The 24,866-nt window shown below is 32.9% G+C and overlaps 1 protein-coding gene across 4 annotated transcripts in view; it reads left to right on the plus strand.

Moving 5' to 3' along the window:
• LOC119605493 overlaps positions 1–24,866 on the plus strand; it is a 135,531-nt gene that overhangs the window by 60,806 nt on the left and 49,859 nt on the right. For all 4 annotated transcript variants that reach the window (XM_037958639.1, XM_037958641.1, XM_037958640.1 and 1 more), the window contains one exon: positions 20,281–22,345. In XM_037958639.1, coding sequence (XP_037814567.1) covers positions 20,281–22,345 — 2,065 coding nt within the window. The remainder of the gene's footprint in view (positions 1–20,280; positions 22,346–24,866) is intronic.

Genomic DNA, 24,866 nt, shown 5'->3' on the forward strand with positions numbered 1-24,866 from the left:
ACTGAACTAGAAATCACTAGAACTGAACTATCACTGAACTGAACTATCACTGAACTGATAGTCCAAACCATTATTAGAAAATTGTTTTTACCTCAACCAATATTTTAGAAGTTCTTGTTGCTCTTTAAAATCAGCCAATCAAGATTTCTTTATTATTTTTTTTTTAATTTTACATTTGACAAAAAAACTATTGAACCTTTTGTAAAACAAACGTTTTACACTTGGTTGAGTTTTGAGACTTTTTAATTTTTTTTTTTACATGTAAAACTTGCATTAAGGGCAAATCAGGCATTAGTTGTTTGCGAAATTGTACAACATGACCTCCAGGGTCATTTATAAATTATTTAATAGTAATTTTAAAAGGTAAAATGCTATTGAGTGTAAAAAATTAAAGAGCTCACGAGTGATAAATATGATATAACCAGTGTTGCCAACTTAGTGCTTTTAGCACTATTTGCGGTGCCTTTTGGTGTGCCAAATGCGGAAAATTTTGCTCATGGTGCCTTTTTTCAAAAAGGCACTACAGTGGTGCTTTCTAATTTTATGACAGTGCATTTAGTGCTTTTTATACCCACCATCAAAAAAGATGAGTGGGGTATATTGATTTTGTCACTCCGGTTGTAACACATCGAAATATTGGTCGTAGACCCACAAAAGTATATATATTTTGGGTCCTTATTAAATTGTAAGCCGATCTAACCATGTCCATCCGTCTGTTCATCTGTCCGTCCGTCTGTCTGTTGAAAGCACGATAGGGTTAGATCGGAAAGAGCAAGCGAGTTAAATTTTTCCACAAATATTTCTTATAGGTAAGGTTTGTTTGGTATGGCAAATGGGCAATATGGGTCCGCAATTTCGCATATCCCCCATACAAGTGACCCCCCGAAAAACAGCTTTAACAGTCACAACTGTTTTAAACGTACGAGTATAGCGATAAAATTTGGCATAAATAAGTTTTATATGCGTCAAAATCTCTGTACCAAATTTTATGGGAATCGGTCCAAAATTGACCCTACCCCCCATACGAGTATAGCGATGAAATTCAACATAAGTAAGTTTTATATAAGCCAAAATCTCTACTAAATTTTATAGAAATAGGTCTATAATTGAGCCTACCCCCATATAAGGTCTCCTTCAGAAAATGATTTAAACGGTCATTACTGACTTAAAAATACGAGTATAGCGATGAAATTCGGCATAAATAAGTTTTATATAAGGCAAAATGTCTCTACCAAATTTTATGGGAATTGGTCCATAACTGACCTTACCCCCAAATAAGGTCTCCCTATGAGTGCAGCGTTGAAATTCAACATAAGTAACTTTTATATGCATCAAAATTTCTCTACCAAATGACATTAATACTCATTACCGACTTAAAAATATTCGACATGAATATGTTTTATATAAGCCAAAATCTCTCTAGCAAATTTTACGGCAATCGGTCCATAATTGACCCTACCCCCACATATGGTCACCTTCAAAAATTGATTTTAACGCTCTTTACTGACTTAAAAATACGAGTATAGCGGAGAAATTCGAAATAAACAACTTTTATACAAACGTAATCTTCCTACCGAATTTAATTCGGATTTTTCGGTAACCTACCCTACCCCCTATTAAGGTCCCCTTAAAAATATGAGTACAGCGATGAAAATTGACAAAAAATAAGTTTTATACAATTTTTTTACACAATTGAACCTATCCCTAATATATAAAGCCTCCATGATTACTTCATCGTTGTACTCGCAATAAAAAGATTTTTATTATAATTCTTTATTCCGAATTTTATGACGATATAACTGACCAACAAAACAAAATCTATGTACAAAATTTTATGGGTATCGATATATAAACTTAAAAATAATATATATAGATTTTGCAAAAAAAATATATTTCACACAATTTTACAATTTGGGTGTGGTTACATCGGTTCGCCAGTTGGTAGTGTGCCTGTCAGTTTGAATGTTTAATGACATTTTACTATTTTTAAAATAACTTTTAAACAAATCAAGGAATTTGAAAATTTCTCATCTTATTTATCTAATATTCGTCAAACATTAGTTTTAGTTCTTACGTTACTAAAAATCTAACTCACACAGATGAAAGACTTTAGTATGACGCATGTTTTGTTTTGTAGTCTATGTTCTAAAAAACGAATTTTGGAGTCTTGTAGGAAATGAGCGAAATAATGTGCAATTTTTATTAAAATAAACAATATTTGACTAAAAAACGTTAGTGCTTTTTTACCCATTTTCAGTTAGAAAATTACGCTTTTTTACCCCTTTTTAATTTTTTTGCGCGCGTTTTGATTGACCAATGTTGGCAACACTGGATATAACAGGTATGGGCAGAGAGAGAGTAGAACAAATAAGTTTTTTAATAGATTTTGTTTGTTTTTACACAATGCGAGAGCTAGTGAAAGCAAGAGAGAGGAAAAGTAGGAGTGTACTTACATAACAAAGCAAAATAACATGAGAGAACTCTTTGCCGTTGTTTGGTTTAGAACTCAAGTAGAAGCAACTGACTAATATTTATAAAAACAAAATAAAGCATTTCCTAACCTCTGTCTGTTATTGTATTACTCAGATTTGTTTTAAATTAAATTTCATTAATTTATTGCAAATATTTATTGCATTTTTCTTCTAAAACTTTAATTTGCATTAAATTGCATGATTAAATTCATCATCAAATTTCGCCTGAAGCATATAAAATCATAATGCTTTTGTTTTTTTGTTTATTTATTTATCTATATATATAAAATTCTAACGTTACTGACTGACTGACTGACTGACTGACTGACTGACTGACTGATTCACTGACTGATTCATCATCGCACAGCCTAAACGGTTGAAGCTAAAGAGCTGAAATTTGGACAGGAGGTTGGTCTCCCGCCAGATAGATCCACTAAGACGGGATTTTTGGAAATTCGAATGTTTAGGGGGTAAAAAAGGGTAAAAACGGGTAAATTCGGTAACCTTATATCTCCTAAACTAGAAAAGATACAAAAACAGTTTAAAGCTTATCGCCGTTCATTTAAAAAATAAACGGACAGGTGTCTGGTACTTTTTTAAAATTTGGCCCCTTTAGGGAATAAACGGGTAAAAACTGTATTTTGGTACTTTTTTCGCACCCCATGTATCTTTTAAACCAGTGCACATTCAAAAAATATTTTTGACTCCTTCATAACTTAACGAAAAAATAAAAATATGAATTTAGTACTTTTTGGATATTCGGACGTTTAAGGGGTTAAAATTGTACCTATTTTTGGTACTTTTTTCATAAAACATTGTTTTTGGTTTATTAACTTATACATATGAATACATAATAAGGGGCTCCCACTACGATGTTGCAACTTTTTGGAATAGAATTTTTATTTCGTTAATGGGGAGGAAAAAAGTACCAAAAGGGGTAAAAATGGGAAATTTGATTTTATTCAACCACAATGATCGAATTTAGATAAAATTTTTAAATTTAAAAACACTACATATCCTAATGGGGTGTTATTTGGAACCCCGGTACCAAGTGATATTTTTTGGTACTTTTCATTCTCCAACTGGTCCTTTTTGAGTTTTCTATGATATTGAAATAGAAACATGAAATTAATAATAAAAGGACTTTTCGCTACTTTTTCGTTCTACACAGGTACTTTTTGAGTTTTCTTTAAAATTAAACCTAGAAACATGAAATTAAGCATGTAGAGCTCGGAGTAAATGAGAATCTATAAAATGGGACTTTTTGGTACTTTTTCGTTCTTCAAAAGGTACTTTTTGAATTTTCTATAATATTGAACCTAGAAACATGTAATTAAACATGTAGAGACCGGAGTAAATGAGAATCTATAAAAGGGGACTTTTTGGTACTTTTTCGTCCTTCGACTGGTACTTTTTGAGTTTTCTATAAAATTTAACCTAGAAACATGAAATTAAGCATGTAGAGCCCGGAGTAAATGAGAATCTATAAAAGGGGACTATTTGGTACTTTTTCGTCCTTCGACTGGTACTTTTTGAGTTTTCTATAAAATTTAACCTAGAAACATGAAATTAAGCATGCGGAGGCCTTAGTTAATGAGAATCTATAAAAGGGGAATTTTTGGTACTTTTTCGTCCTTCCACTGGTACTTTTTGAGTTTTCTATAAAATTTAACCTAGAAACATAAAATTAAGCATGTAGAGCCCTAAGTAAATGAGAATCTATAAAAGGGGACTATTTGGTACTTTTTCGTCTTTCGACTGGTACTTTTTGAGTTTTCTATAAAATTTAACCTAGAAACATGAAATTAAGCATGTAGAGCCCTTAGTAAATGAGAATCTATAAAAGGGGACTTTTTGGTACTTTTTCGTCTTTCGACTGGTACTTTTTGAGTTTTCTATAAAATTTAACCTAGAAACATGAAATTAAGCATGTAGAGCACTTAGTAAATGAGAATCTATAAAAGGGGACTTTTTGGTACTTTTTCGTCCTTCGACTGGTACTTTTTGAGTTTTCTATAAAATTTAACCTAGAAACATGAAATTAAGCATGTAGAGCCCTTAGTAAATGAGAATCTATAAAAGGGGACTTTTTGGTACTTTTTCGTCTTTCGACTGATACTTTTTGAGTTTTCTATAAAATTTAACCTAGAAACATGAAATTAAGCATGTAGAGCCCGGAGTAAATGAGAATCTATAAAAGGGGACTTTTTGGAACTTTTTCGCCTTTCGACTGGTACTTTTTGAGTTTTCTATAAAATTTAACCTAGAAACATGAATTTAAGCATGTAGAGCCCAGAGTAAATGAGAATCTATAATAGGGGACTTTTTGGTACTTTTTCGTCCTTCGACTGGTACTTTTTGAGTTTTCTATAAAATTTAACCTAGAAACATGAAATTAAGCATGTAGAGCCCTTAGTAAATGAGAATCTATAAAAGGGGACCTTTTTGGTACTTTTTCGTCTTTCGACTGATACTTTTTGAGTTTTCTATAAAATTTAACCTAGAAACATGAAATTAAGCATGTAGCCCGGAGTAAATGAGAATCTATAAAAGGGGACTTTTTGGAACATTTTCGTCTTTCGACTGGTACTTTTTGAGTTTTCTATAAAATTTAACCTAGAAACATGAATTTAAGCATGTAGAGTCCAGAGTAAATGAGAATCTATAATAAGGGACTTTTTGGTACTTTTTCGTCCTTCGACTGGTACTTTTTGAGTTTTCTATAAAATTTAATCTACAAACATGAAATTAAGCATGTAGAGCCCAGAGTAAATGAGAATCTATAATAGGGGACTTTTTGGTACTTTTTCGTCCTTCGACTGGTACTTTTTGAGTTTTCTATAAAATTTAACCTAGAAATATAAAATTAAGCATGTAGAGCCCAGAGTAAATGAGAATCTATAATAGGGGACTTTTTGGTACTTTTTCGTCCTTCGACTTGTACTTTTTGAGTTTTCTATAAAATTTAACCTAGAAACATGAAATTAAGCATGTAGAGCCCAGAGTAAATGAGAATCTATAATAGGGGACTTTTTGGTACTTTTTCGTCCTTCGACTGGTACTTTTTGAGTTTTCTATAAAATTTAACCTAAAAACATGAAATTAAGCATGTAGAGCCCGGAGTAAATGAGAATCTATAAAATGGACTTTTTGGTACTTTTTCGTCCTTCGACTGGTACTTTTTGAGTTTTCTATAAAATTTAACCTAGAAACATGAAATTAAGCATGTAGAGCCCTTAGCAAATGAGAATCTATAAAAGGGGACTTTTTGGTACTTTTTCATCCTTCGACTGGTACTTTTTGAGTTTTCTATAAAATTTAACCTAGAAACATGAAATTAAGCATGTAGAGCCCTTAGTAAATGAGAATCTATAAAAGGGGACTTTTTGGTACTTTTTCGTCTTTCGACTGATACTTAGTGAGTTTTCTATAAAATTTAACCTAGAAACATGAAATTAAGCATGTAGAGCCCGGAGTAAATGAGAATCTATAAAAGGGGACTTTTTGGAACTTTTTCGTCTTTCGACTGGTACTTTTTGAGTTTTCTATAAAATTTAACCTAGAAACATGAATTTAAGCATGTAGAGCCCAGAGTAAATGAGAATCTATAATAGGGGACTTTTTGGTACTTTTTCGTCCTTCGACTGGTACTTTTTGAGTTTTCTATAAAATTTAACCTAGAAACATGAAATTAAGCATGTAGAGCCCTTAGTAAATGAGAATCTATAATAGGGGACTTTTTGGTACTTTTTCGTCTTTCGACCGATACTTTTTGAGTTTTCTATAAAATTTAACCTAGAAACATGAAATTAAGCATGTAGCCCGGAGTAAATGAGAATCTATAATAGGGGACTTTTTGGTACTTTTTCGTCCTTCGACTGGTACTTTTTGAGTTTTCTATAAAATTTAACCTAGAAACATAAAATTAAGCATGTAGAGCCCAGAGTAAATGAGAATCTATAATAGGGGACTTTTTGGTACTTTTTCGTCCTTCGACTTGTACTTTTTGAGTTTTCTATAAAATTTAACCTAGAAACATGAAATTAAGCATGTAGAGCCCAGAGTAAATGAGAATCTATAATAGGGGACTTTTTGGTACTTTTTCGTCCTTCGTCTGGTACTTTTTGAGTTTTCTATAAAATTTAACCTAAAAACATGAAATTAAGCATGTAGAGCCCGGAGTAAATGAGAATCTATAAAATGGACTTTTTGGTACTTTTTCGTCCTTCGACTGGTACTTTTTGAGTTTTCTATAAAATTTAACCTAGAAACATGAAATTAAGCATGTAGAGCCCTTAGTAAATGAGAATCTATAAAAGGGGACTTTTTGGTACTTTTTCATCCTTCGACTGGTACTTTTTGAGTTTTCTATAAAATTTAACCTAGAAACATAAAATTAAGCATGTAGAGCCCTAAGTAAATGAGAATCTATAAAAGGGGACTATTTGGTACTTTTTCGTCTTTCGACTGGTACTTTTTGAGTTTTCTATAAAATTTAACCTAGAAACATGAAATTAAGCATGTAGAGCCCTTAGTAAATGAGAATCTATAAAAGGGGACTTTTTGGTACTTTTTCGTCTTTCGACTGGTACTTTTTGAGTTTTCTATAAAATTTAACCTAGAAACATGAAATTAAGCATGTAGAGCACTTAGTAAATGAGAATCTATAAAAGGGGACTTTTTGATACTTTTTCGTCCTTCCACTGGTACTTTTTGAGTTTTCTATAAAATTTAACCTAGAAACATGAAATTAAGCATGTAGAGCCCTTAGTAAATGAGAATCTATAAAAGGGGACTTTTTGGTACTTTTTCATCCTTCAACTGGTACTTTTTGAGTTTTCTATAAAATTTAACCTAGAAACATGAAATTAAGCATGTAGAGCCCTTAGTAAATGAGAATCTATAAAAGGGGACTTTTTGGAACTTTTTCGTCTTTCGACTGGTACTTTTTGAGTTTTCTATAAAATTTAACCTAGAAACATGAATTTAAGCATGTAGAGCCCAGAGTGAATGGGAATCTATAATAGGGGACTTTTTGGTACTTTTTCGTCCTTCGACTGGTACTTTTTGAGTTTTCTATCAAATTAAACCTAGAAACATGAAATTAAGCATGCAGAGCCCTTAGTTAATGGGAATATATAAGGGGACTTTTTGGTACTTTTTCGTTCTTCGACTGGTACTTTTTGATTTTTCTATAAAATTTAACCTAGAAACATGAAATTAAGCATGCAGAGCCCTTAGTTAATGGGAATATATAAGGGGACTTTTTGGTACTTTTTCGTTCTTCGACTGGAACTTTTTGATTTTTCTATAAAATTGAACCTAGAAACATGATATTAAGCATATAGAGCCCGGAGTAAATTGGAAACTATAAAAGAGGACCTTTTTGGTACTTTTTTGTTCTTCGATTGGTACTTTTTGATTTTTCTATAAAATTGAACATAGAAACATGAAATTAAGCATGTAGAGCCCGGAGTAAATAAGAATCTATAAAAGGAGACTTTTTTGTACTTTTTCATTCTTCGACTGGTACTTTTTTCAGTTTTTTATAAAATTTAACCTAGAAACATAAAATTAAGCATGTAGAGCCTGGAGTAAATTAGAATCTATAAAAGGGGACTTTTTGGTACTTTATCGTACTTCGACTGGTACTTTTTGAGTTTTCCATAAAATTAAACCTAGAAACATGAAATTAAGCATGCAGAGGCCTTAGTTAATGAGAATCTATAAAAGTGAACTTTTTGGCACTTTTTCGTCCTTCGATTGGTATTTTTTGAGTTTTCTATAAAATTCAACCTAAAAACATGAAATTAAGCATATAGAGCACGGCGTAAATGAGAATCTATAAAAGTGGACTTTTAAGTACTTAAAATTGAGTACACATATACAATCATCATTTCTTCAAATTAGGGAATTACCAATATTTAAAAATTTGTAATCTTTGTAATACATATTATTTTTTCCTTGCTAAATGAAGAGCCAACATATTTCTCATTCTATAAAAACCCTCGCTAACAAAGTAGCGGGTAATAAGCTAGTATTTAATATAATTATAAATTCAATGGAGTCATATAGCTACTCATTCCAATTCAACTTAATATTTATGCATTCTTTAATAATTAGATACATTTTGTTAATTTAATTTCTTTTGTGTGTTTTTGAACAAAGCAAAATTGACAAAGTAATAAATTTTTTTATGAATATTTTTGGAGGGGAAATACAGTCAATAAACTTTGAAAAATTGTATTAAACAAACCAAAGACAAAGTTAACTTGTGTCAAACAAACAAAACCAAAAATGGTGGCAAACCAAAAAATATATACAGAAATCCCATAAAAACCAATACGTAGTTGGACTCAAAGAAGAAAATGAATACTATAAATATCATAACTTTATGAGCAATAAGCAAAAAGTTAAAAAAGAACATTCAGACTTGACCGACTATATGATACTCTACACCTAAAACAACTAATTTTCAGAAGTTTTTATATGGATGTTATGTTAATGTTGAGAGATTTATTAAAAATTTTGTTGAATTGGGCCCTATATGGGAGCTATTACCTCTTATGGACCGATTAGCAACAAGTTTCGTAATACGATTTCTATAGAGTAGAATTTGTGTTTAATTTTTCTTCGTTACCAAAATTTTTAAGAGTTTTATACTCAGAATATTTTCTTTGAAATGGTCTATATTATTTTCCGAAAATCACTTCAACGAATCCAAAGAAAAAGCTCAATAACGCAACAACACTACTGAGATGGCTCTGTTGATTTAGCAACAGCACCTAGAGACGTATTTGGTAGTTCGAAATACCCAGCCAGTATCCCTCTGTATGTCAGATAATGTGATAAAGGATGTAGGAATTCCAAAGCCAATTCGAACCCAATAATTGCCCCGACAAGTTGAGTGGTGGGCCTCAACCATAAGTTGCGTAGCATGAAACAATATGAATCCTGTTGAGATGGCAACATCACCAAGAACTTTCCTGAAATAAAAGGTCTACTAAATCAGTAATAGTCTGCTATCGGGCAGAGGAGTCTTTCCCGATCGTTCACCAATTACATCAGTTCCATTCTCAGACCATAAACAACGATCTACGGAATGTCAGGCAACTAGCAAGGTATCATGCCGACAGACGGTCGAATATTCTCTCAATCGAGTTAATCGCTTCTGAAAATATTTCCATATAGACGTAAAGGGTGTGGTAAAACTCGACCTGATAGTCAAGCAATTGTTTGCCTATGCGACTAACAAATGTATATGAACGCAAACTAAACCTCCCGACCGAAACGTTAACGGAGTGCAAAAATAGTCTCTGCCTCAATCGAAAATACTTAATACTGACATTCACACACAGACACTATTAAAAAAAGAGACATGGGTATTTAAAATTGGTATAAAGAATCATTTCACGTACATTTCTCATTCCTAACAAATTGCATACTAAAACCAGTGATGGGCAATAAAACAGAAGATTTATGCTTGGGTGAAAGGCTGCAAAAGAAAAGATAACATTCGATGACCTTATTGGACTGTAAGAGAACCTTAAACGAATACTCTTCTAGAGCTAAAATTTTCATCATATGGGTACCAGGGCACTTTGAAATCGACAACGGAAAGCATTTGCTAAAAGCTAGGGAGTCACACTAACAAGGGGACGACGAGAATTTTCAGAATAAGTAAGTCAGAGGTTAGTAACACGATAAGTATTCTGATTGTTCTTAAAGATTACTGGCATAACTATACCAAATAGGACGAGCAGTGAAATTTTTTTGTCATTGCCAGACTATAGTCCAAAATATATCTAAATATCTTGGAAGCGATGTCTCATATTACATCCCTCAGGAAAACGGCATGCTAATTCTCAGCAGCTATGTACGTCCAGGAAGATGAGTTTCTTAATAATACCTTCATAGAGCTTTACTTAAGGATTTTCCCTTGAATATGTTTCATGTAAAGGAGCAAATAACAGTCCTGAAGGCGTCCTAGGGGAGACACAATATCTGTCCAACTAGATTTCTTTCTTATTTAAGTGATAATATGTGAGAGAGGTTTCTAAAGAGAGAGAGAAAGCGATCTGTTTTCCGATGCCTGTTCCACAGTATAAAAGGTTTTCTGTAAAACCGTGTTCCATTTACAGCCTCAGAATTCTAAAATCTTCTAGAAGAGGTACCTGCAGTGAGAGATCAGGAGAGAGAGAGAGAGAACACTACTAATTCTTAAGTGTTAAAATTTCTCAGAGTGTCTCTGCAGTAGAATACTAAGATCTTCTAGAACAGTTAGCGGCAGACAGTGACAAAGGATTTCTCTGAAAAGTCTCTTGCTTTTATGCAAGGCTAAATTGATCAGACGAGAGAGCTCTTTGTCGACTCCAATTCTAAAGAGTATTTTCTAATAGTTAGGTTCGATGAGCTTTCCGTCAAGCCCTTAATTTTCGCTTATTTTTATGATCTTATTTTACCAACAACACAAAACGTAAGTGTGAAAGAAAGAGAGTTTATCAGAGAGATCTTTAACGCTACCAGTTCTAGAATGCAATTTCCAATAGTTTTGTTTGCTGATCTTTCTATGGATCTCTTATATCATATTACCGTGATCTTACTTTATCAAGAAATCAAGAAGTAATTGTTAAAGCTAGAGAGATCAGGAGAGAGCCCTTTGCCTCTACCAGTTCTAGAATGTAATTTCCAGTAGTTATGTTTGCTGATCTTTCTATCGATCCCTTAATTTATCTCATATTTTAGTGATCTTACTTTAATAAGAACTCAAAAAGTAGGTTTAAAAGCAAGAATGATCAGGAAAGAGCTCTTTACCGATACCAGTTCTGGAAATTGATCCAATAGTTTTATTTAGCTGATCTTTCAAACGATCTCTTAATTAATGTCATATTTCCGTGATCTTCCGAAATCAAAAAGTAAGTGTTAAAGCTAGAGAGATCAGGAAAGAGCTCTTTGCCGATACTACTTTCTAACGATCTCTTAATTTATCTCATATTTTAATGATCTTATGTTATCAGGAAATCAAAATGTAAGTGTGAAAACAAGAGAAACCAAGAGAAAGCTCCATGCCGATACCAGTTCTAGAGTCATGTTTTCATTATCTAACAATGATCTTGAAATCAAAGAAGAAAAGTCATATTAATTCGATCCTATTGTAGCTGCAAATTAATGACTGAGAACAATGCTCCCACTGCAATTGATTGCCTACATAACATTAACGCCCATGACTGCACTTAAACTAAATAACACTCACAGTTGTGCACATGACCTTGCATACCATAGAGAGCATTTTGAATGTCAACGATTTTTTTTTTTTTTTTTTTGAAAAGAAACTAAACTAAAACGTCAAGAAAATATTTTTACGTTAAATGTTACACAAGAGTCCAGCAAAAACAGGGCAAAAGAAAAGGAATTGCAAACACACGTGTTTTAAGAGTTTCGCTTAAAATTAAAACTGTTAAATTTTAATAAAATTTTTAACTGTTGTCTCTGGCCCAATGCAGCATTGTTGTTATTGTTTTATTTTTTGGCGTTCCATATAAGGAGAGTTGTTTTTGTTTTTATTACCTTTTTTATATATAGATTTTTGGCATTTTCTGTTTAGTCATCGTTAAAAAAAATTTCCGGGATTTTGATTTATAAATTTGGAAAGTTTTAAGTAAATTTTTTGGCTGCACATTTCAGTTCAGGTTTTAAACTTTTGACAATTTGTAGCATAAAAAAACCTCGCTTTCTAAAACGAGCTTGATAACATGTCTTCAGTAAGGCAGAGAGTAAGCACTGAATGTAAAGGAGAGCAATTTAAGTTCTATTTCTCTTTTAGCAAGTACGAAGAAAACTTTAGCTTGCTCTCCATTTGCTATAGCGCTTATTCTCTGACTTAGCTTGCTCTTCATTTGCTATAGCGCTTATTCTCTGACTTACACAAGACATGATTTGTAGGGTTTCAGTTCCCAATTGAAAGCAGATTTTGAATGTAAGCAAAAGTATGAACTCGTATAAAACAATTAGTAATTTTTACAATATTCTAGATTCTAGTGCCAACTGAGGCTTCAGAAACCCAATTTTATCCGATGATACCATCATGTCTGCAAAAAAGTGTGGGAAATTTTCTAGCAAAATAATAATGTACTTTAGTGAAGGGTATATAAAACATCAAAAAAATATCTGTCAAGGTAACCACAACCATGATTACATCTCTGATTTTCCAGTAAAATAATAATTTTTAATTACCACCCTAAAAAACACTAATAAAAAAACAAAAACTTTATAATAAATAATTAGAAAATGCTCTTAACATTCATATTTGAGTTCAACACATCCGCCAGATGGTTTATACTACGGCCACTCACTCCGTTATTAAGCGTTTTACTTTAAGTTGTAAACCCCAAGCTTTGACCGTTAAAACTTACTAACTTTGTAATAAAAATTTAAGCAATCGAAACAAACAAAAAATTCGATTACGAAATTTTTTTGTAATTTGTTTTATTCATACATAGTATGTAGTTAACCGAATTTTGTAAATGTTGAATTTTAAATCATGGCCTCTCTTGCACACATATCCATTAAAATACTATGATCAAGTACACCAGCAAGTACCTACTTGCATGTTCATACTTTTCGATTTTTCCTTACTTCTCCAAAATATTATTATTAGTTTTTAGAGTTTTTAATCTTTGTTATTAACGTTTTTATTTTTTTTTGTTAGTTTGTAGTTTAATTGTGGCTGTAAATATGTTGTATATAATTTTATTAAATTTTACTAAATTCATTTTTAGCCTTCAACTGCAACTTGTTGCAATCGCTGCTGCCAATGCATTTTATGCAACTTTTTGTTACAAGAACTTTTTAAAATTTTGGCACAACTATTAATTTGTTTTCAAAGTTCAATTTGAAAAACACAAGCTGTAGATATGAATTGATTTTAATTGGTAGCTATTTAAGTGGTGATTAAATTAATTTGTTTGAAATATTATACGATTTTCAAGAAAATATGTGAAAATTATGATTTAATTTAAAACAAAGTCTAGCTTTATTGTCCAAATCGGAATTACAGTTGATGCAATGATTTTTAATACATTTGGAGACTGTAGATTAGTCTAGTCTAGAGACTATAGACTAGACTATAGATTAGTCTAGTCTAGAGACTATAGACTAGACTATAGATTAGTCTAGTCTAGAGACTATAGATTAGTCTAGTCTAGAGACTATAGATTAGACTAGTCTATAGTCTAGTCTTTAGTCTAGTATATAGTCTACTCTATAGTCTAGTCTATAGCCTAGTATATAGTCTAGTATATAGTCTAGTATATAGTCTAGTCTATAGTCTAGTATATAGTCTAGTCTATAGTCTAGTATATAGTCTAGTCTGTAGTCTAGTCTATAGTCTAGCCTATAGTCTAACCTATAGTCTAACCTATAGTCTAGCCTATAGTCTAGTCTATAGTCTAGTCTATAGTCTAGTCTATAGTCTAGTCTATAGTCTAGTCTATAGTCTAGTCTATAGTCTAGTCTATAGTCTAGTCTATAGTCTAGTCTATAGTCTAGTCTATAGTCTAGTCTATAGTCTAGTCTATAGTCTAGTCTATAGTCTAGTCTATAGTCTAGTCTATAGTCTAGTCTATAGTCTAGTCTATAGTCTAGTCTATAGTCTAGTCTATAGTCTAGTCTATAGTCTAGTCTATAGTCTAGTCTATAGTCTAGTCTATAGTCTAGTCTATAGTCTAGTCTATAGTCTAGTCTATAGTCTAGTCTATAGTCTAGTCTATAGTCTAGTCTATAGTCTAGTCTATAGTCTAGTCTATAGTCTAGTCTATAGTCTAGTCTATAGTCTAGTCTATAGTCTAGTCTACCTCTAGTCTAGTCTATAGTCTAGTCTATATAGTCTAGTCTAGTCTTAAGTCTATAGTCTAGTCTATAGTCTAGTCTATAGTCTAGTCATATAGTCTAGTCTATAGTCTAGTCTATAGTCTAGTTATAGTCTAGTCTATAGTCTAGTCTATAGTCTAGTCTATAGTCTAGTCTATAGGTCTAGTCTATAGTCTAGTCTATAGTCTAGTCTATAGTCTAGTCTAAGTCTAGTCTATAGTTAGTCTATAGTCTAGTCATAGTCTAGTCTATAGTCTAGTCTATAGTCTAGTCTATAGGTTCTAGTCTATAGTCTAGTCTATAGTCTAGTCTATAGTCTAGTCTATAGTCTAGTCTATAGTCTAGTCTATAGTCTAGTCTATAGTCTAGTCTATAGTCTAGTCTATATAGTCTATAGTCTAGTCTATAGTCTAGTCTATAGTCTAGTCTATAGTCTAGTCTATAGTCTAGTCTATAGTCTAGTCTATAGTCTAGTCTATAGTCTAGTCTATAGTCTAGTCTATAGTCTAGTCTATAGTCTAGTCGATAGTCTAGTCTATAGTCTAGTCTATAGTCTAGTCTATAGTCTAGCCTATAGTCTAGTCTATAGTCTAGTCTATAGTCTAGTCTATAGTCGTCTATAGTCTAGTCTATAGTCTAGTCTATAGTCTAGTCTATAGTCTAGTCTATAGTCTAGTCTATAGTCTAGTCTATAGTCTAGTCTATAGTCTAGTCTATAGTCTAGTCTATAGTCTAGTCTATAGTCTAGTCTATAGTCTAATATAGTCTATAGTCTAGTCTATAGTATATAGTCTAGTCTATAGTATATAGTCTAGTCTATCTATCTATCTATCTATCTATCTATCTATCTATCTATCTATCTATCTATCTATCTATCTATCTATCTATCTATCTATCTATCTATCTATCTATCTATCTATCTATCTATCTATCTATCTATCTATCTATCTATCTATCTATCTATCTATCTATCTATCTGTCTAACTATCTGTATATCTGTTGTAAAATTTGTTACAACCTCTTAATTTTTTTCCTTAAAACTTTGAAAAAATACAATTTACACAAAAACATTTGACATTGAGTTTTCTCTACAAATCAAAACAAATCGATTGTAATAAATGTAATTAAATCATATTTTGTATTCCACAGAATTTCTGTCTATAGTCTAGTCTATAGTCTAGTCTATAGTCTAGTCTATAGTCTAGTCTATAGTCTATAGTCTAGTCTATAGTCTAGCCTATAGTCTAGTCTATAGTCTAGTCTATAGTCTAGTCTATAGTCTAGCCTATAGTCTAGTCTATAGTCTAGTCTATAGTCTAGTCTATAGTCTAGTCTATAGTCTAGTCTATAGTCTAGTCTATAGTCTAGTCTATAGTCTAGTCTATAGTCTAGTCTATAGTCTAGAGTCTAGTCTATAGTCTAGTCTATAGTCTAGTCTATAGTCTAGTCTATAGTCTAGTCTATAGTCTAATATAGTCTATAGTCTAGTCTATAGTATAGTCTATCTATCTATCTATCTATCTATCTATCTATCTATCTATCTATCTATCTATCTATCTATCTATCTATCTATCTATCTATCTATCTATCTATCTATCTATCTATCTATCTATCTATCTATCTATCTATCTATCTATCTATCTATCTATCTATCTAACTATCTGTATATCTGTTGTAAAATTTGTTACAACCTCTTAATTTTTTTCCTTAAAACTTTGAAAAAATACAATTTACACAAAAACATTTGACATTGAGTTTTCTCTACAAATCAAAACAAATCGATTGTAATAAATGTAATTAAATCATATTTTGTATTCCACAGAATTTCTGTTAACAATTGTTTACAAGTGCGTTAACAATAGTATAAACAACACTTACGATTTCAACAACAACAACAGCAGCGAAACATTCTCAGACATAAATAATAGATATTGAAATATAAATGACAACAGCATCAACAATAATAGTAATATTTATACGAATTACAATATTCCTCATCCGCCTCCTTCTACTATACACATACATACATACACACTTACTTACAACAAACAATTATAAAACACCGACACACTCTAATTATTGTGACACTACAACTGAAGATTCAATTACACAGAAATTCTGAAGAACAGAACAGAAAATTGAAAATAAGAGTATGATTTTGAATGAATGAACAACTGAAAACAGAAATGTCAATAGACAACAGCAGCAACAACAACTATAACAATAACAACAGCCTTTATAATCAACAACATTGTCATAATCGACATCAAGTTGAAATCCAACAAATGTAAAATTCAAAGAATTCAAAGACATTCTACCAACAATTGATGGCAATTTAATACGACATTAGATGGATAGAAAGAAAAAGGGACGGACAGATATACAAGTTTATTTCAGTCTTATTCGATGAGTGTTAGAAGGAGGCACTTTGTATTTGTGTAACCTTAGATAATTTCTTGGGAAAATAATAAAATATTCTGTTAAATTTCGTGGTTATTTTAGAAAAGGAAGGGTAATATACATATTTAACCTAGTCCACCATCATTTATAGGGAGCATTTTATGCTTGTGTGCTGATTTTATAACTTCATTAACAAGTCAATAATATCAGGCATTTGGTACTTTTATGTACAGATAAAGGAACTATCAAGGTAACAGGTAATACAATTTTTTATTTCTTTTAGGGAGTTTTATTGATTTCTACTCAATTCAATCAGATTTTCTTTGCAAAAATGCAGATGTCTCTAATAAAAACATTATTTTCTATTTGAAATCTTTTTGTAGTTTTACTTGCAGACATTTGTATTTTTCCTATTCGTTGGAAAATGAAAGTAAAATGTTTACCATGATGATGCGATTTGTAAATGAATTTTAAACAAGTAAAAATAGATGGATGACACTTTAAATGTAATGATTTACAACAAGGCAGAGGTTCTGAAACTACTTTAATAGGGGTTTCATCTTAATGTTCCCTTTACTAGACCATAGACTGTAGAGTAGACAAGACTATAGAAAAGACTATAGACTAGACTATAGACTAGACTATAAACTAGACTAAACTAGACTATAGACTAGACTATAGACTAGACTATAGACTAGACTATAGACTATACTATAGACTATACTATAGACTAGACTATAGACTATACTATAGACTAGACTATAGACTAGACCAACGGTTCCCAAAAGGGGGTCCGCGGACCCCTAGTGGTCCGTAGCAAAATCCAAATATCTCCAAATTTTTCATAAATACTAAAATACACAATTTTTATTCAATAATCCCAGATTTGTTGGGGACTTTTTGAATTTTATTGTTTCGGTCGTTTATCAAGATGAAGCTAGGCCCTACAAATTTATTGTTTCACTTTTATAAAGTGAAGTATTACGTGATTTGTAATTTTTAGAAATGTATATGTATCGAAATAAATGTTTTTATATCAGACGGATAATGATTTGCCTTAGAATTAAATACTGGTATCCCGGAATATGAAGTTAGGTTACATTTCATAATATTTTTTAAATTGTAAGTGTTAATCTAGTTAATTTTAAATATAAATATTCCATTCCGACGTGATACACAGATTTTAACTTCATTATTAAATCAACATCAGAAAATTCATAGCGTTTTGCGTAAATAGTCAAAACAACGCAGTAAAATAATTCGTAGGTATTTTAAAATTCAAATTTAAGATCCAAATTCACAGTACATTCGCAAAGAGTTCAGGTCATATTTTATGTGGGTAACGCATTCCGCAACAACATCGAAGAAGTCTAACTTTCACATATTTTCCCGAAAACTTAGCTTACATACTCAGCTCACTCCTATGCAATCGCAAAAAAATTTAGAAACATGACTCTTTAAGCACATGTCGACAATACTTGATAAAGAAACCTTTTCGCTACCGTGACGAGAAATGAACATGAAAGCTCTCACGATCATAAAATTAAACATCATGTTAGAAGTCATTCTATATTTAAAACCATGCAGTTGAAAACATCTCCGAAATACTAAATATTCTCAATGTACGGGAATATTTTATAGGGTTTATGGACCAGGACTAAGACAATTTTCGGATGAACAATTATTTATAACAATAAGATATCAAAATATGTATGGGGGTCCGTGAAATTAAATAAATTCCTCAAGGGGTCCGCGAAGTAAAAAACGGTGGGAACCGCTGGACTAGACTAAACTATAGACTAGACTATAGACTATACTATAGACTAGACTATAGACTAAACTAAAGACTAGACTATAGACTAGACTATAGACTAGATTATAGACTAGATTATAGACTAGACTATAGACTATAATATAGACTAGACTAGACTATAGACTAGACCATAGACTAGACTATAGACTAGACCATAGACTAGACTAGACTAGACTATAGACTAGACTATAGACTAGACTATAGACTAGACTATAGACTAGACTATAGACTAGACTATAGACTAGACTATAGACTAGACTATAGACTAGACTATAGACTAGACTATAGACTAGACTATAGACTAGACTATAGACTAGACTATAGACTAGACTATAGACTAGACTATAGACTAGACTATAGACTAGACTATAGACTAGACTATAGACTAGACTATAGACTAGACTATAGACTAGACTATAGACTAGACCTATAGACTAGACTATAGAGTAGACTATAGTAGACTATAGACTAGACTATAGACAGACTATAGACTAGACTATAGACTAGACTATAGGACTAGACTATAGACTAGACTATAGACTAGACTATAGACTAGACTATAGACTAGACTATCGACTCGACTATGGACTAGACTATAGACTAGACATAGACTAGACTATAGACTAGAATCCTAGAATAGGACTATAGACTGACTAAGACTAGACTATAGACTAGACTATAGACTAGACTATAGACTAGACTATAGACTAGACTATAGACTAGACTATAGACTAGACTACGTAGACTATAGACTAGACTATAGACTAGACTATAGACTAGACTATAGACTAGACTATAGACTAGACTATAGACTAGACTATAGACTAGACTATAGACTAGACTAGACTAGAGACTATAGACTAGACTATAGACTAGACTATAGACTAGACTATAGACTAGACTATAGACTAGACTATAGACTAGACTATAGACTAGACTATAGACTAGACTATAGACTAGACTATAGACTAGACTATAGACTAGACTATAGACTAGACTATAGACTAGACTATAGACTAGACTATAGACTAGACTATAGACTAGACTATAGACTAGACTATAGACTAGACTATACTAGACTATAGACTAGACTATAGACTAGACTATAGACTAGACTATAGACTAGACTATAGACTAGACTATAGACTAGACTATAGACTAGACTATAGACTAGACTATAGACTAGACTATAGACTATACTATAGACTAGACTATAGACTAGACTATAGACTAGACTATAGACTAGACTATAGACTAGACTATAGACTAGACTATGGACCAAGCAGTCTGCCTCAGGGCCCTTCTATTTCACACATCAAGAACCGCTGACTTCTCAGGCCTGTCAACAGACTTCTCTCCAACACTTTTCCACTAAACTATTTACAACGCAATGCGAAAAAAATAACAACAAATTGTGACAAAAATTATAACAAAAACAACGTCACAAATACACAATACCCCATTGAACAATTTTTCCTCTAGCCGAAAGACTGGTTTCAAATCTAACCTACATTTTGTGGTCTGGTTTTGTTGTTGCCCATAACAACAATAATCTAATGTTGATGTGGAAACCACTTAAAAACCACTTTCGTTTTAAATAAAATAAATATAATGAAAAACGAAAGAAAACTCTTTGGCAGACGCAAAATAATTTTCCTTTAAAAAAAAAATGCTTGGAAACCAAATGTTTAATGTTGTTTTCTTGTAATTTCTTTTCACTCTTTCCAGCTCAGCAACAGCAGGAGCTACAGGCACAATAGCAGCCAACACAAATTCAATGCCATTGGCAACAAATAACAGCAGCAGCAACAGCAGTAACAACAGCCCCAAACAGCAACAGCAAATAAACTTAGTAACAGCCAGAGATGTTCATAAATTGGATGGCATTAAGGGAAACTCCAGTACTATGATGCCAGCGGGTGGCACAAATGTGGGTTTAAGATTAAAGAAAACTTCGACCAGTTCTTCGGCTATTACCTCTTTAGCTTCAGAGGATATAGAAGAGGACAGGGATGTAGAGAATCGCAACAAATTGAAAGAGGAACAGCAAATAGTTGTAACAAAGACCATTAATCCCAAAGCCTCGGCTAGAGCTTCTTCGCATCAGTCACACTATTCCACAGATAAAAGTGCCTCTTCAGGCTATTATAGCTCTAATGTGTGTTCCACCTATTCGTTGGAGGAGCATATTTATAGTGAGCCCACCATTGACTTAAAGAAGTTAAGAAATCATGCAAAAGAAAATAAAACATCAAACACGACGTCGTCGTCAGCAGCAACAGTTACACCATCGACAGCCACTACGCTACAAACCAATAACAAGTTGCCACAACACCAGCAGCTCAGCAGTGAGACAAACAGTGTCATGCAGGCTCTGGACTATAATAGACGCTATCGTTACGCGGAAATTGATAAACCTGCCCAAAGAAATTCCCAAGAATTTAATGAAAATCTTAAGATTTTAGAATCGAGTATAGAAAATCTGGATCGTCATTTAAAGTCATTTCCGGGGGGCAATACCGCAGAGGCTTTAGTAGGCTATAGTCAAAATCCTTATAATCCCTATGCCTCTGTCAATCACAATGAAAAGTTACGGCCTTCCAACTCCTATCATCAACTGCCCACCATACAGGAATCATTCGATGCGACTAAAAAGCCCGGCTGGCCTGAGGATCGCAGTGATGACTCTTTAATGGATATAGATTTGGATTCATTTCTTCTGGATAAAGATAAGAAATTGGGTCATAAATCTAAGGAATCCTTAAACACTAAAGGTCTAGATAATCCCACTTTTCTAACCGACGAACAGGAAGAGAACCATTATAAATGTGCCAAATATATTAACTCTTGTCCCGAAGATGCGTATCGTGTGGAAAGTGATATACATGCACCCGCGCGTAGTTCAATATCGGGCCAATCTTTGACGGTATCAGTGGATTTATATCCCAAACGCTATGAGGAACAATTACACTTTCAAAATACCCGCGAACTATTAGAAGATGTTAGAGATAAAATACGTCTGCTAACGCAAAGTCAAGAGGCTGAAAAGCAAAAACAGCAGCAGCAGCTGACAGCTGCCAGTGATCTAGACAAGGAGGAGTATATACCCAAAGAATTGCACAGTATGATTAATACGTTAAAGCAAGAATTGGAATTGTACCTGGAACGCATGAATCAGCACAGTGAACTGGAGATACGCCAGTTGTGTTCGGGGCTGGTGAAGAACCAGCATATAGTCAAAATGAAAAATGCCTTCGAAAGAAGACGTTCCCTTAGTGAAGCACCCGATATCTATTCAACCTATGAGGCTATACAAGATGGCATAGTCATGAATTCACAGGGTGTGCCCATTAGCATACGTCAGCAAATTACTTCCATAAGATGCTCAAGTGATCCGAATTTCAAAATGAAACGCAAATCCATAACCGAAGTTTTTCCCATGGCCGAGTGTTATGTGGAATCGGTGCAAACACAAGCTCAACCCAGCACTTCCACACCGCTGCACGAAACCACTCAACTGCAAAGAAATCTCTCCTATCACAAACCCGTGCTGGATCAGTTAAACTCCCAAAATACCAGTACAAAAGGGAATACCAGTAGTGGCAGTGGCAGCGGTGGTGATAGCTCAGAGCCCAACGATAAGGACTCCATACTCGATTGGCATCGCAAAAAGCCCAGCATTTGGGAAATGTACTACGGCACCAATCGCATACAACAGTCGCTGTTGGGTGGCAAAAAGAATGGTCTTATGGTTACAACGGCCATTGCCAGTTCACCCTCCACCATGTGCTATGTGAGTAGGAACATTTTTCAATAATTAAGCATTTAATTACCTTTTTTTAATTTGATTTGAAAACATGTTCTGGTTCTTGTTGCACAAGTTTCTGCCAGAGTGGCAACTCACGGCCACTCTTGGCTTTTTTACTTAAATTTATATTGATTCTATTAACTTGTTTTTAAATATATTTCTATATTTTTTGGCCTCATATATGTATGTATGTGTTATTTCATTGTATGTTAACCGAAAACTGGTGATTGTTTAATTTAGATTTATTTAGTTACTTAAAGTTGGTTAGTTGTTAGCAATTGGATTTTGTTTACTATGGACCTTGCAAAATAAGGTAATTTCCTATTAGCCTAAATGACCAAAATGTATATGTGTATGTATGTGTGTTTTTGTTAAGCCAACAAAATTTTGTTTGCAATTTTAGTCAAAACATAGTTAAGAGGCAAATTGTAAACATTTTCTAAGCTAATTTTAATTAAAACATAAAATGTAATTCTTGTATTACAGAAGCAATTGGACACGAACACTTAAAGAAATAATTAGATTTCGAAAATACATATTTTGACTACTGTAAGCATACTTTTCGTTGTGGCAAGTATGCTTACAGTTCTAGTTCAGTTCTAGTTCAGTTCTAGTTCAGTTCTAGTTCAGTTCTAGTTCAGTTCTAGTTCAGTTCTAGTTCAGTTTTAGTTCAGTTCTAGTTCAGTTCTAGTTCAGTTCTAGTTCAGTTCTAGTTCAGTTCTAGTTCATCTCGTTCAGTTCTAGTTCAGTTCTAGTTCAGTTCTAGTTCAGTTCTAGTTCAGTTCTAGTTCAGTTCTAGTTCAGTTCTAGTTCAGTTCTAGTTCAGTTCTAGTTCAGTTCTAGTTCAGTTCTAGTTCAGTTCTAGTTCAGTTCTAGTTCAGTTCTAGTTCAGTTCTAGTTCAGTTCTAGTTCAGTTCTAGTTCAGATCTAGTTCAGTTCTAGTTCAGTTCTAGTTCAGTTCTAGTTCAGTTCTAGTTCAGTTCTAGTTCAGTTCTAGTTCAGTTCTAGTTCAGTTCTAGTTCAGTTCTAGTTCAGTTCTAGTTCAGTTCTAGTTCAGTTCTAGTTCAGTTCTAGTTCAGTTTCTAGTTCAGTTCTAGTTCAGTTCTAGTTCAGTTCTAGTTCAGTTCTAGTTCAGTTTCTAGTTCAGTTTCTAGTTCAGTTCTAGTTCAGTTCTAGTTCAGTTCTAGTTCAGTTCTAGTTCAGTTCTAGTTCAGTTCTAGTTCAGTTCTAGTTCAGTTCTAGTTCAGTTCTAGTTCAGTTCTAGTTCAGTTCTAGTTCAGTTCTAGTTCAGTTCTAGTTCAGTTCTAGTTCAGTTCTAGTTCAGTTCTAGTTCATTTCTAGTTCAGTTCTAGTTCAGTTCTAGTTCAGTTCTAGTTCAGTTTCAGTTTCTAGTTCAGTTCTAGTTCAGTTCTAGTTCAGTTCTAGTTCAGTTTCAGTTCATTCTAGTTCAGTTCTAGTTCAGTTCTAGTTTCAGTTCTAGTTCAGTTCTAGTTCAGTTCTAGTTCAGTTCTAGTTCGTTCAGTTCTAGTTCAGTTCTAGTTCAGTTCTAGTTCAGTTTCTAGTTCAGTTCTAGTTCAGTTCTAGTTCAGTTCTAGTTCAGTTCTAGTTCAGTTCTAGTTCAGTTTCTAGTTCAGTTCTAGTTCAGTTCTAGTTCAGTTCTAGTTCAGTTCTAGTTCAGTTCTAGTTCAGTTCTAGTTCAGTTCTAGTTCAGTTCTAGTTCAGTTCTAGTTCTTTCTAGTTCAGTTCTAGTTCAGTTCTAGTTCAGTTCTAGTTCAGTTCTAGTTCAGTTCTAGTTCAGTTTCTAGTTCAGTTCTAGTTCAGTTCTAGTTCAGTTCTAGTTCAGTTCTAGTTCAGTTCTAGTTCAGTTCTAGTTCAGTTCTAGTTCATTTTCTAGTTCAGTTCTAGTAGTTCTAGTTCAGTTCTAGTTTCAGTTCTAGTTCAGTTCTTCTAGTTCAGTTCTAGTTCAGTTCTTAGTTCAGTTCTAGTTCAGTTCTAGTCAGTTCTAGTTCAGTTCTAGTTCAGTTCTAGTTCAGTTCTAGTTCAGTTCTAGTTCAGTTCTAGTTCAGTTCTAGTTCAGTCTAGTCAGTTATAGTTCAGTTCTAGTTCAGTTCTAGTTCAGTTCTAGTTCAGTTTCTAGTTCAGTTCTAGTTCAGTTCTAGTTCAGTTCTAGTTCAGTTCTAGTTCAGTTCTAGTTCAGTTCTAGTTCACGTTCAGTTCAGTTCTAGTTCAGTTCTAGTTCAGTTCTAGTTCAGTTCTAGTTCAGTTCTAGTTCAGTTTCTAGTTCAGTTTAGTTCAGTTCTAGTCTAGTTCTAGTTCAGTTCTAGTTCAGTTCTAGTTCAGTTCTAGTTCAGTTCTAGATTCAGTTCTAGTTCAGTTCTAGGTTCAGTTCTAGTTCAGTTCTAGTTCAGTTCTAGTTCAGGTCTAGTTCAGTTCTAGTTCAGTTCTAGTTCAGTTCTAGTTCAGTTCTAGTTCATTTCTAGTTCAGTTCTAGTTCAGTTCTAGTTCA

Source organism: Lucilia sericata, unplaced genomic scaffold, assembly GCF_015586225.1.
Source record: "Lucilia sericata isolate MDLA Ls3-8-SP2 unplaced genomic scaffold, ASM1558622v1 Contig000491F_arrow, whole genome shotgun sequence".
In the NCBI taxonomy this organism is placed as follows: Eukaryota; Metazoa; Arthropoda; class Insecta; order Diptera; family Calliphoridae; genus Lucilia; species Lucilia sericata.